At 41.2% G+C, this 13,497-nt stretch overlaps 2 protein-coding genes across 2 annotated transcripts; one reads left to right on the top strand and one right to left on the bottom strand.

Moving 5' to 3' along the window:
* Positions 1 to 1,159: 1,159 nt before the first annotated feature.
* LOC138619727 (carbonic anhydrase 1) lies at positions 1,160 to 8,058 on the bottom strand. The gene is made up of 7 exons (XM_069696416.1): positions 7,814 to 8,058; positions 7,332 to 7,529; positions 5,658 to 5,776; positions 4,445 to 4,537; positions 4,290 to 4,352; positions 4,040 to 4,195; positions 1,160 to 3,002 (listed from the first exon to the last, which is right to left on the bottom strand). The coding sequence occupies exons 1-7, from the start codon at positions 7,845 to 7,847 to the stop codon at positions 2,883 to 2,885; spliced, it is 783 nt and encodes a 260-aa protein (XP_069552517.1). The 5' UTR covers positions 7,848 to 8,058; the 3' UTR covers positions 1,160 to 2,882.
* Positions 8,059 to 9,793: 1,735 nt separating this feature from the next.
* LOC138619792 (ribosomal biogenesis factor-like) lies at positions 9,794 to 12,488 on the top strand. The gene is made up of 4 exons (XM_069696563.1): positions 9,794 to 9,986; positions 11,495 to 11,610; positions 11,761 to 11,877; positions 11,998 to 12,488. The coding sequence occupies exons 2-4, from the start codon at positions 11,500 to 11,502 to the stop codon at positions 12,064 to 12,066; spliced, it is 297 nt and encodes a 98-aa protein (XP_069552664.1). The 5' UTR covers positions 9,794 to 9,986; positions 11,495 to 11,499; the 3' UTR covers positions 12,067 to 12,488.
* The last annotated feature ends 1,009 nt before the right edge of the window (positions 12,489 to 13,497 follow it).

Raw genomic sequence — 13,497 nt, 5'->3', positions numbered from 1 at the left:
CACCGGTAACTGAGCTGGTACTTTTCTTAAAGAAACATGCTAAGACAATACATTATTTTAAAAACAAAGTATTGCATGCAGCCATTAATCTGTAACGGAGCAACTGAAGGGGATAGTTCAACTTTTTGGTCATCATTATTATTATTTATCAATATCCCTTGGCAAGAATTACATAAGAAGATTGATACCATGTATGAAGCCACATCCAGACATGGTTAGCGTAGCTTAGCATAGAGACTGGAAGCATTATAACCACTTTTACACTTTTCACTCATTTTGTACACTTTTATTTATTAAAAATACTTAAGAAACAAGATTTAATGTGTTAATTATGAAGCGTGAGAAGTATTTTGTTCCATTTGGACGCAGTCAGGGTAACTAGGTTCATCTTTATACTAAGCTGACACAGACCAGAGTGTTGTTGACCCTCTCTTGGCAAGAAAGTTATGAAGTATTGTCCAACTACTCCTTTAAAACAGGATCCAAGTACTTCACCCAACACTGCATGTGGCACACTCTCACCTACAGACACTGCTGTGGGTGTTAGCACTCATAAATATGTGCAAAGGTACAGAAGAAGTTTGATTAAAATTCAGCTTTTTTTTTTTTTTTTTGCTGACTATGAATGACATCAGCGACTTTCCAAGCACCTGAACCACAACTTTCAGTATCTAGAGTGTAAAGTGTCTCTCTATCTTTGGAGTAGGCTAAAGATGCATTGCCCTACCTTCGACATTATCTGTAATCTCACCTGCCCGCACCTCAACTGCACGCACACTACAGTGCAGCTGTTATGTTAGCTCAAGATCGTAAAGTTGTATTGTGCAGAAAGCAAAAAATTTTTTTAAAAATTTGGTTTTAAAACCTTCAAACGAATGAAATACACAACAAAGCGGCCGGAAAAATGGAAATATTTAGAAAATAGCAATGCAAAAAAGCAGAAATCTTGCAGATTCGTTTTTTTTTTGTTTTTTGAACCGCGTTTCATTTTTAATTGTGCAACACTGATCCCAGATGGATCTGAGAGGAAAGTGGGGTCCCTTTACAACAGCTGACTGTCTGCATGCCAAAGAAGACTTTGGTCTGATAATTACGTAATATACAGAACTACGCTGCACGAGAAGCGAAACAAGAGTAAACACACACAACAGAAGGCAAATGTTTGTCATAAAATAGATTTATTAAACCAGTAAAACGTCCACTTCCAAAATACAATGACAACAACACACTCCTGGGACGGCCCTAATGGTGATTGGCATAAGGCTTTTTTTTGTTGTTTTTTTTTTTTTCTAAACCAATATGAATTACAATCTCTCTGGAAATTCATCTCAGTCATTAAACATCTTTAATGTTTCAGAAATGCAAACAGAGCTAAACCTAGAGGTCTTCATGACCTCACAGGGTCTTAACTATACCGGGCCTGACACCAGGATGACCCTATAATCTTATATGTTGGCAGGTTCTTTTCCTTCTTGGTTTCCTCGGCAGGGTAGTTTCTTTCTTGGCTTTGTGCGTTCGCCACTATGGCATCGCCCACGGGACGACTGTGCGTTTTAAGCATTAGCACGCGACACATTCTTTAAAAAAAAAACACATGGAGGGATTTTTTTTGTTTGTTTTGTTGTTGTTGTTTTTTTTTTACACATTACACACTTCATTTTTTATCATTTTCTATTGCTGTATTATGAGGGCATCAAGAGCAACAAGAGCTTTAGGTAACAAAACATAATTCAGGAATCACATAAGACTTAATTTGCATAAACTGTGATTTAAAAACAAACAAAAAAGAAGACGTAATCCGTAATAGTCTTAAAAAGACAACGTGGGTTGACACGCACATGAAAGATTTGAAGATTAGGTTTTAAAAACAGAAATATAAGTCACTGTGATGGTGTTCGGTCGCTGGCGTTAGCAGCAGTCACCCTTTGTTGCTTTACAATGTTGTACAATTGAAATCTTTAAGCAGGTCAGTGCCTATAGGCATCATGTCTGCATGAGACTGTGCGTGCAGCACTGTGTGTGTGTGTGTGTGTGTGTGTGTGTGTGTGTGTGTGTGTGTGTGTGTGTGTGTGTGTGTGTGTGTGCCAGGGGGGGATTTTCTGACTCAATCGGTTGTGATGGAGGCGGCTGGAGCGTTTCATTAAGCTGCTGTGATGCCGAGGCTGGCAGTCGGTCAGAGATTACAGACAGACTGGCTGCAGAAGTGTCCTATGTCAGTGTGTGTGTGTGTGTGTGTGTGTGTGTGTGTGTGTGTGTGTGTGTGTGTGTGTGTGTGTGTGTGTGTGTGTGTGTGTGTGTGTGTGTGTGTGTGTGTGTGTGTCTTTCATTTGGAACTTGCCCTCCTCACAGATGGTGAAATAAATTCATCCCCCCCCTGCCCGCTGCAACGAGCTCGCTGCCTGCCAGCTCGAGAGCACCATTTTGACTCCGATACGTCTTCGTCTTTTTCCTTCTCGTGCTGCTCGTCGGACGTCACAAAGGGAGACGCGAGGCCCTCCCCGCCCCGACAACACCGACGCCAGATGGAGAATCCGGGTAAACATACCGCAGCGTCCACCGTGACGTGTTTGTCTTTTGAAATAAACTACGACAGGGCGTCTTTTGCTGGCTTATAAACACGACGTGGAAAGGAGAGACGCGGAACCCACCGACAGCACTGACAGCAATGGGGCCACAGGAATTTTTTTCAAATTTCTTTTTTTAAAAGCAGGACGGAGAGACAGAGAGAGAGAGAGAGAGAGAGAGAGATATGTGTGCTTTTGTGGCTCACTGCGAGAGAGGTAACTCTGGGTTTCTGACTATAAAAGGGAGGGTGGGGTAGGGGGGTAACAGGGCATAAAGGGCAAAAGAGGGGTCGGAGGCGGGGCGGGGTCGGGGCGTTATTACTTGAAGGAAGCGCGGACGGAGCGGCCCTTGAGCGGCTGGGGAGGGCGGTAGTTGTCCACCATGCAGCACTCGGGCTCGCCCTCGGCGGAGAAGAGCAGGCTGCGGAATTTGGCCATCTGTGAAAAGGGAGAAGACGGTCGGCGGCGGTTACGTCAGGCCTCCTGCCGCTGCCACTCACAAAACACAACCTGCTCGCCGGGTTTTAAATCACATGAGAAGATTGACGATCGGAGAGCGGTATCGGCCTCATTTTTATTTTTTTTATTTTTTTTTTTGAAGCCGATAAGAGTACGTCCGAAAAACGACTCCTTGACGATGAACGTGTCGGCGGCTGCGGGCGGCTGTCACATGACTTGTTTCAGGGGATTTGTCATTAGCTCTCGCTAAAAGGTCCGTTTCATGGTAACGAAACTGCCCAGACACATTAGTGTGACGTACACCGCGAGTTACTTTTCACTTAAATAATTGGAGCTGGTGGGCGCACCCTCACACAAATAGCCGATTAATAACCGTTAAGTAATTTACTTTATTCATTATCTGCGGGACCAGACTTATAGGACAGCGAGCCTAAAGGTTATGTCCACATGACTCGCATGTTTACCATCGAGACACCAACTCCTCTGCCATGAAATAAACATTTAACCGGGCAGCGGTAAATTTGAAGACTCCAACCACAAAGGACTGTTAGTTTAGATTAATGGCTGCTTATAAATGACATATTCCTCTGTGCTGGGTTTAATTTTAGGATGCAGGTAAGATGTTTATTTAACTATAACCACGTCTCTTCATCAGATGACAAAGTGGGACATGTGTGGGGTGAATACTTCCTGTTACCCCCCCCCACACTGACTCAAAGACAATGTGGTAAAACAACCAGCATCCGTGTGAACTCTCGTCTGTCTTCGTTCTCTTGGTGTTTTTTTTTGTTTATTTTTAATCGTGAACTAGGCTGCTATATTGCCTTTCCTCCCAATACAGTCGGTTTCCTTCTTCCTCGTTTCAGCTGCTCCGTTAATCTGAACAATTAAGCCCTTGACTTAGATCACTGGTAAAGAGAGGATTTGCAGACAGGGCTATTCTAGACCTCGGGCACGCAGCCAGCTCTCCTCTGCTGCAACGGCTGAATGGGCTCGGTGCCTGCTGCAGACATTACCTGCTCGGCGCTGACGCTGATTGGCTGTTTGCAGACGATCCAGGAGACGCTCTCCAGCAGAGGGGGCGTGGTCAGGGAGCCGTCGTAGGTCCAGTAGTCGAGGCAAGCGGGGAGCAGAGTAGAGGGGTCGAAGTTTGCGAAGGAGGTCTGCTTGCCCTGAAAACAACGCACAAAAGGGAAGATCAAAGTTAAACAAACAGCGTTTCCAAAGAAGGGGCTTTAAGAAAACGTGGTCGTCAAGGATACGTACTTTGGACTTGATGCCACTGAATGCGTCGAGAATCTTCTGGAGACTGGCACTTTTATCACCAATCTGAAGAACAATAATACCCACAGCGTCAAAGGTTAATTGTATTTAGTGTTTTGATGTTATGCTGAAAATATGCTTCAACCGTTGCTGCTCACCTGCAGGAAAACTCCAACGACGGCGAGCCCGTCAGGCTTGCTGGCGGCTTCACCGAAGCTCGGGTATTTGGTGTTCCAGTGCACCAGGTGGAGCTGGAAATAAATACATAAAAAAAATAAAATAAATAAATACAAATTTTCTTTGATCCACTTTTAGAGCCATGGATATCCTATAATTTCTAATTTGACAGGTGGACTTTAGTTCGATTCGTTTTATCTAATGATAGTAATAAAAGTAGATTGAAGAGTCATTTATACATTTTTGCTTCAAGAATGCTTTTCGGTGAAGTTAAAGACTAAAAACACAAGTCAGGCATGAACGACCTAAAATTTTGAAAAAGGCGATATAAAATTTTTATTGAGGGAGAATTAGCACGTATAGTTGCGCACATTTGTACTTCAGGTTCAATTGCGTTGATTGAATTAGAATTCAAATAAAAACAACGGAAAAGCAAAAATGCTAACTTTTCTGGCAAAACACAACAAATCTTGAAAATAATGAAATGATTGAGCCTATCTTTAGCATGACACAAGCAGGTCTTTCCTCCGTTCATTACGGTTCAAGCCAACAAGTTCACGAACACCGAAATGACACAACAGTACGATTTCCACCAACTTCCCCCCCAAAAAACCTAGGAACGTTTAAAGCGCCCCCTATAGGACCAATGTGTCCTCACACCTAAACGGCAGAATATAAAACTTGATCGTCGGAGAGCGTTAGGTGATCCAGACCTTCGTTGTCATGGTGACAATCATTAAGCAGCAAAACTTCTTGGTTAGGTTTCGGTTGCGATTTGGGTTAACATAACATGTTGGTTACGTAGCCTAAGTTACGGTACATATTTGATGTACGTTGAATACAAAACTTAAGTTAAAATAAGTCATTTTTGACATTTGATTTCACGAGGGACATAAACAGCGATTTACTGACTTGCGCTCGCAATAATTACTACGGCCACTAGAGGTCTCAGGTCAAAACGTAAATACAACAAACTTCTACCCCGGACTGCTGTTGTCATTTTAGCTACGAGGACGGGCTGCCCAATCACTGAGATGTATATTTCAGAATAGATTTGCTCCAGAGAAATTTTAACAACCTACAACAACTCTAATTTGCCGTCTTCTGCTTGTCACGGTATGTCAACCTCAATCTGTCACGGACTACGCAGTAGCTGTCTTTCACGACAATCATTGTCATCCAGAGTGTCCCCACCTCAGCAGGATATTTGGTCCCGGCCACAGTGTGCTCAGAGCCTTTGTCATCAGAGGCTCCCCAGTGGAAATGAAACTGCTTGAGCCTGTAGATCCCGGAGATTGGTCCATCTGTCAGAGCTGCACAAAAAGAAACAAAACAGAAAAACAAAATCTCTCAACAGCTTAACCAACACTGAATGAGGGCAGAGCTGCATTCAGACCATGATTGCTTTCTTTGACTGTGCAGCAGTGTTACAAAATGTGGCGGCCTGTCCTACCTGCGAGAAAATACTCAAAAGGGAAATATCTTCCCGAGCAGAAAATACAACAAGATGTGAAACACACACACACACACACACACATTGTTACCGTGTCACACTTCCTATTTCATGGAAATAGACCGAGTTCCTGTTGTGCCTGGTCAAACATTCGGTCCCAAACAATGTCCAGGTATTGTTAACATCAGCCTCCTTCCAATGTTACATAATGCATCTATTTGGAGCATACAAAGTAGTAGAAACAGCAGCAGGTAATCCTGTATGTTGTTCTATTTGTGGTGGAACGTTCTCAGTCGTTGGCCTCACATGACGAGAAGAAATTTCTTTTTGTTCTACATTGCTTCTTTTTCCTTCTTTTTTTGAACCTGAAAGTAGTCATAATTTCCATAGAGCCCACATGATGAATGATCATGTCATGCAGACAGCATGCTCTTTATTTGGAAGGGCAAGGTGGAAAAATAAGTGCAGTGAACGTCCAAGGAAAACTAAAAAAGAGGCTTTTGTCTATTCATTACTTTGCGTGTCCATTAGAAGAAGTAATTCTTGTGACTGTGAAGATTACGTAACCATATTCTTCATTGTCCTACATCCGATCAGCTAAAGGGCAACCGAGTGACCAGTCAGGAATCCATAAAAGAAGCGTTTCTTTCAGAATTATAATCTAATCTGAGAGAAATGAAAAAAAAAAAAAAAAAACCTGCTGTTTTTACTACAAGGGAATAAAATAAGTTTCTTTTTGTACGGTAACTCATTCCCACGCATCCTTGGCACATTAATAGCTAACCAAGCCGGTGTTTGTGTGCAGTAACCTTCTTTTTTTTTTGCGCTTTTGACCTCACCACCAGCAGAAAAGAGCTGGCGTGGGAAAGGTTTGCCAGGGGTTACGTTACCAATTCAATTTGCTTTGTGCTTGGTTTTTGAATGGAACTCCTGCAGCCTATTCATTAAACCATCGAACAGCAAGTTTCCTTTATGTTGAAAATAAAATAAAACCAGACCAGCAGGTGCAATGTGTTCACTGATGCCGCAGCTCTATAAGGAAACTGGGGCATGACTCATGCGTTTATATTAATATTAGCACAACATTATTATGGTTCTGGTCTTAAGCGGGTGCAGTAAATGTCTGCAGACTAGCTATGCATTAAACCAACGCAGGCATTTTGCAGGTTACTGCATCCTGTAAATCATCACCAGGAGCTTCGTTGTCTTTGTTCTCAAACCGAGACTCCAATAATCTTACAGCTCCTCTATTATATCAAACATTGCTGGTAATTTTAAACGAAAAGAAAATGTTTTCTTTCTCCAGGTTAATGAAAACAAAATATTTAAATTTCCCAATCAGATTCTGGAGCTTTGACCTCGAGCCGTGGCAGCACTGAGCGTCGGTGCGCATGCAGTATTAATATCAGACTAACTTGAGCTGTCGGTGTCATCGACGAAGGACACTTGGAAGGAATGTCCGTTGTTGAGGATATCAAGGCAGGTGGAGGGGTCGTACTTCAGGCAGAGCGGCTTCAGCCCCCCGTCGAAGGATGCCTTGCCGGGGACGATGTCAATGGGAGACTGACGGGGTCCATTGGCAATAGGGAAGTTGTCCCCCCATTTCTCGGGTCCTAGAAATTATATAATGATAACATTGTGATTAATAGAATATTAGTCTATAAGCAGACGTTTTTATTTATTTTTTATTCATGAAATAAACGGCGCATTTTGGGGAAGGCGGGGTTGCTTGAAAACGCGCATAAAAAGCCCCAATGTGCAGAAAGGAAAAAAAAAACAAAAAAACAACCTCTGCACCGTCCTTCCATACTGGCTGTTTTTTTTTTTTAAATCCCCCCCCCCTTGTAATGTCACCTCTACATTATAGTACCGTATAACGTGCAAATGAGCGCCTCACCGTTATTCGCTGCGTATCCCCAAGCGTGAGACATTGTTAGTTTGGTTCTATTGAGTTGTGAAGAGCTGTAAATCCTCTAAAAAAAAATATAAATAAATAGCGAAGAGTCGTTCCCGAAGTGCAGAGCAGCGCCAGTGTCTCTCCACCTGACAGCTGCAGCGCTTATATAGGGTTCCCTGTGCGCGGTGTGCCCGTCAAGGCTGGTGGTGGCCACAGGATGTCCGCGCACTGACCGGGAGGAGTTTAGATGCCCTGCGACGCTGCAACACTGTGGATCAATGAGGATCTATTTCTCTCTCTCTCTCTCTCTCTCTCTCTCTCTCTCTCTCTCTCACACTCCCCCCCCCCCCTTCCCCTCCTCCTCTCTCTGCGGTGGAAAAGTCTTCACTGACAAGCAACGATGAGCCGCAATTAACGTGTTCAAGAGGCGCAATTTCACATCCATGTAACGCGCCTTTTGTCAGCAAGAATACAAAATGCGTAATACGCTAAACAATTAAAAAAATAAATAAAAATGAACTGAATAGAGCGAGGTCGATGCAATACTTCCAAACGGTTACAGTCAAATATATATATATTAAAAAAACCCAATAATAACGTCAATCGTTGTATGAAAAGAACACTTCAAATGAAAACATGCGAACATAACAAGCGTCTTTGGAACAAGAACTTTTCCGACAGGAGAAGAAGGTTGTCTGGCAACAACAACAAAAAACAACAACTGAGGGCCTACTTTATGCATTATTTGTCGATGCAGCACAACAGGTTCCTGTGAGCAACGTATTGTTTACTGATGAAGAAAAAATAAAAATCCAAATGAGTGACAAATAAGCCCGTTATAATGTGTCACAAAAATTTCAAGAAAATTATTTAATTTTAAATCATGTTTTTTTTTTTTTTTTTTTACAAATGTGGCAAAAAAACCAACAACAAAATTAAAAGCCTTTCAGACAGAAATAAGTTCGTGTGGAGGTGAGGAGTCATTTTATTCTCTCATTAATGATTAAAGCGAAAAGCCAATCTCGCTCCAAAAAAAAAAAACAACAACCCCAGAAACCGTTTGATTGCATCCTAGTGGCCGCTGCAGCAACAGTGTACAATGTCAGAATAAGGTTTGTTTAATTCAGAAAAAAAAATAAAAAATCACACGGGCTCGAGATGAACACCGGTGCGATGGCGCCACCTGCTGTTTGCTCAACGAGACGACCAGGCTTGGTCATCAACGGACCATGGCGGTGCACCTTTTTCCATCACCATGTGGGTGATGGAAATGAGTCATGGGTAAAAAAAAAAAAAAAACATGGGCATTTTTTTGGGGGGGGAACATGTGCATTTTTAATTCCATTATTCCAGTGATGTGAATTTTTGTAGATTATAAAAAAAAAAAGATACATTTGGTTGCAGATAATTTCTCTTTGATTTAATTTCCAAAATGTTAAAAGCATCTGGCATGGCTTTCAGTATTAGGGACGTTGGGGGTATTTTTTTTGCCGCAAAAAGACGTGTTAACCTTATTGTGTGCGTAATTGTTCACCTTTACTAGGTCAGCGTTAATGTTTTGTGCTTTTGTTTTGAAAGGGAGACATCCAAACAGGAAACAGACTATCTTCGAGGTTGTTTTATTTTATTTTTTTTTGTCGCTAGTATCTTATCTTAGTTTAAACTGCAAATTGATCATTTTTTTTTTTTCTTAGGCTAATTTGCCGTTTAGCAAAGAAAAGTAATTGAGTATCATTCCGGAAGTAGACTTTCAAAATAAGACAATTTTGTGTTGATTCCAGCTGGTTTTGCGTTGGGAAGCAACACGTTATGGTGAAATTAGGTGTTTTGATTTAACATATTAACGCGAGTGTCTTCTTTTGTGGTTGCACTCCCCTCTGTTGTTTTGTTGTTGTTATTTTTTTTGTTGTCTTTATAAAGTCAATAAAAAAAAATACAACCTTTAAAATGCTGCAGCATTTCATTGTGCAAAGTGTCAGTTTGTTCCAGTTTGTTTGTTTTTTTTCTTGACAGACGTAGAAAAAAAAAAAAAGACACTTTCGAGAGACGGAGACCTTGAACGCAGTCAGTCCTGAAGACAGCTGGCGTAGTAGCGTCGCACGTGAGTGACGTCACAGAGACGCGACGTTTGAAGCAGCACGCGTGGAATATCAACATCGCCTCTTCAAATAAGGTCCGTAACTATTTTATCCTCGTCTTTTAAAAAATCTGCTCGGGCTTCTTTTGGGCTCAGTTTTGTTTAAAATAGAGCCGCTTAGTAAAAAAAAATAAAAAAAAAATAATGAATCAACTTACTTGATGATGATTAAAAAAAACAACAACTCGCGAACAGTGAGGCAGAAACATCTGGATCAAAAGGTTTGGACCTTTGGGCAAACTTTAGGTCAACTAAAGTCACCGAGTAACATTTAAGAGATCATTTAAATGTCTTGGATTAATATCTGTTCACATCCAGCTAATAGCAGGGACATAAAGCATCTCAAGGCTCTGTGACGTATAATAATTCTTATAATAATAATAATAATTTCCTTTATTGAAATTCAGTCGTTACAGCAGCAACAAAAGTGAAATAAAAGGACTAAACAGGCGATAGAAAGCCAATAATTATTATAAAAATGAACATGTATGTAATACACATGGTGTCGAGCACTGTACTAAAAAATTAAAAAAAATATTGCACTTATCGTTGGAAGGAATATCTTTTTTTTTTTTTTACTGTCGGTGCTTTCATAAAACATATACACCACGACAAGTTTTACAGCAACTAATCACCAGTAAAGGGGGAGTAATTACTAAGTGGTGGGAAGGCAAATAATAGAACTAGAACAGACTGGCGAGTTCAGAAAAAAATGACCTCACTTTCCTGTAATACAGCCTTTAAAAACCATTAAAAAGAAGAAAAACACTCCCGAATAAATAACAGAGGCCTGATGCTCTTTTTTGTGTGTGTTGTCAAGTCCACTCGAGCAAACATTCAGATGCATCGTGCTATTCCCATACCTGACTGTTCACCGGTGTGGTCTTCGGTGGCTGCTTCTTGCACAAGTCTGTCGTCATCTCTTTTATCAGCGAAGATGAATAGAGAACGCTTTTCAAGTGCCGATACACTCGTTGTGATTCTATCAGGGAATCAAAGTAAATCCCTTCCCCCCCCCGCCCCCCACCTCATATTGACTGAAGGAAACTTGAAAGATAACAGCGTTGTTTTTTTTTGATGACCAATTTTTGTAATTGGAATTGAATCTTGCACGATTAATATCGCTGCAATAACTTCCGTCGAATGGCATTTATTTTTGGCAGATGCTTTTCTCACGCTGGATTTTCAGACATTTATTTTGCGATCAAAACCTGCAAGGAACGTTCTGTCGCTCACGATCTGATCATTGGTGACGAGACGGCTAACAGATCAATCAAAAATATAAAAAAAAATAGAAATGGATTAATCGGTAATGAAAATAATCATAAATTGAGGCTTTAGTTGCTGATCAGGTGGCCGCAGAGAAGGCAAGTCAATAATCTCCACATCTGTCTAAACACCGGCAGACAAACACAGCCAACCATATATACATATATATATATATACATATATATAAAGGCTTCAACCTTTATTTACTGGTTATATATATATATATTAAAACCTCCTCATTAACATATCCATGCTGATTGGTGTTTTCTCCTCAGGTATTATGGCGAAGAATAAACAAAAAGGGAAAAAACAGAAGAATGTTTTCCAAGTAGCGAACAAGCATCTGAAGAACAAGAACAAAGCGAAACCCGTCACAACAACACTCAAACATGTAAGATCTCTCTTCATCTCTTCCCCCCTTCAGTTTTTTTTTATTATTTATTTATTTATTTTTAAATTTCTCGGGCACGTGCATTATGAATTCTCCCTCACGCGCCGTGTTTTGTCGCACCTGCTCCGGCGCAATTTTGTGGCTTCACAGATCAACGCGGTGAAAAACGAGAAGGTGGAGAGCCTAAATCAAATCTTCACCGAAGTCCAGAGGGACGTCACGAGCGTTTCGAAGTCTGTCGCTCCAGAACCGAAGAAACGAACGCAGGTAGGAGGAGGAGGAGGAAGAGGAGGAGGAGGAGGAGGAGGTTGTGGACATTTTTGCACTCCCATGTCTCAACATTTCGTGGTTCTAATAATAACAACGTATGTTGTTCTGTGTTATTAGGTTGTCAGAGAGCCACCGAAGGAATCCGTGAACGTGGACAACGCTGCTCAGCTCTTCTCTCAGCTATGACGGACTCGTAAAGAAGGAACGTGACGAACACCGACGACCGAGTTGGGTTACTCCCGACTCATTCTGTCGCCTCAGGTCAAAATGACTGCAGAGGATTTATGTAAAGAGGATTCAGTGCAAAGAAATCAACTGACAAGAGTTGTACATTTCAGGATAGAGAGAATATTTGTAATTACATGGATGGATTGTTATTTTGTGTCAAGATGTTTAAGGGCTTTTTTTTTTTTTCCCAAATTAATCAATAGTGAAAATAAACATTAGTTTATTATTTTCTTGGTGACGTCAATGTTAATCTGTATAAACTGAATTCCTGTGCAGATATCCGAGTCAGTCAGCGAAGAGACATGATTTTGGTACCGGAAACTTTCCGGTTTCCTTTTATAGTCCGAGTAGTATTGACCAATAAGCTTTGAAGCAGACTTAAACAGGTGGAGCACTCCGGCCCAAATGCAATCTCAGAACCAAATCGATTCTCGTATGACCGCAGTTTTAGCTTTTCCGTGAGGTCGTCTTTTAACTCCTTTCTTGCATCTTAAGTTGCCAAACAGGCTGTAAACAACAACACATCCGGATATCCTTCGTCAGGTCTATAGTCGATGAGTTCAGGGATTAATAAAGTGTTTGAAAATAGTGTCGAATGCTCCAGGTGATGTTTCATAATCCGACTCTGTCATATATAAGAATGAAAAGCAGCAAAGCCTCACGTTTGAGCAGATGGAACTGATGAATGTTGAATAATGTTGGAACGACTAACTGCAGTACGCTGCAAAATAAAATGGCCAAATATTGACTGACTCATCTGTTCATCAACTGTTTATTTCATTTTTCATCATTTTGAATCAGCAGTGAGAACTTTTCAAAAGAACTTCTTTCAATATTGTTTTCCTCTGCAGTTCAAGGTTTTTCACCCTTTTTTGTTGGTTTCCTCTGATGATTGAAAAGGAAGTCACAAAGGAGATCATTGTGACTGCTGTTTGCGAAGATGAAAATGTTTTGCCTCAAAGAGTTTTGCTTCCTGTTCTCATTTTAAAAATGTGAAAACGTTTCAACTGTCTTCGCAAATGTTGAAATCACATTTTTTTTGTTTTTTTTGCATCAATTATTTGATGTCATGGAGTCGGTTTCCAAACGTACAAAACATCCTGCAACGAACGGGAGATATGGACGATATTGTATGAATTTGACTCATCTGATGCTGTGTATTGTTGTGTTGCAGCGTTGGACTGCTTTCTCATATTTCTTTGCCCCCCCCCCCCACACACACACCCCTCCCCCCAGGAGGGGCACCTGAAGATGGAGTATAGATTTTATTTTTGTTTTTTTGGCTCCACCTGTGAGCGGCGGGCCGTTATCAGTATGCTGCTGCCGCAATCTCGCTCCAGCGACTTGACATCTGAGGTCGTGCCCATGCTGATTGCTTGTCTCCATGGC

Source organism: Brachyistius frenatus, unplaced genomic scaffold (genome assembly GCF_029030835.1).
Source record: "Brachyistius frenatus isolate BFR_SWC_R1_liver_20210118 unplaced genomic scaffold, ASM2903083v1 Contig_21, whole genome shotgun sequence".
In the NCBI taxonomy this organism is placed as follows: domain Eukaryota; kingdom Metazoa; phylum Chordata; class Actinopteri; family Embiotocidae; genus Brachyistius; species Brachyistius frenatus.
Note: the sequence above shows the minus strand (reverse complement) of the source record. Positions and strands in the feature narration are given on the sequence as shown.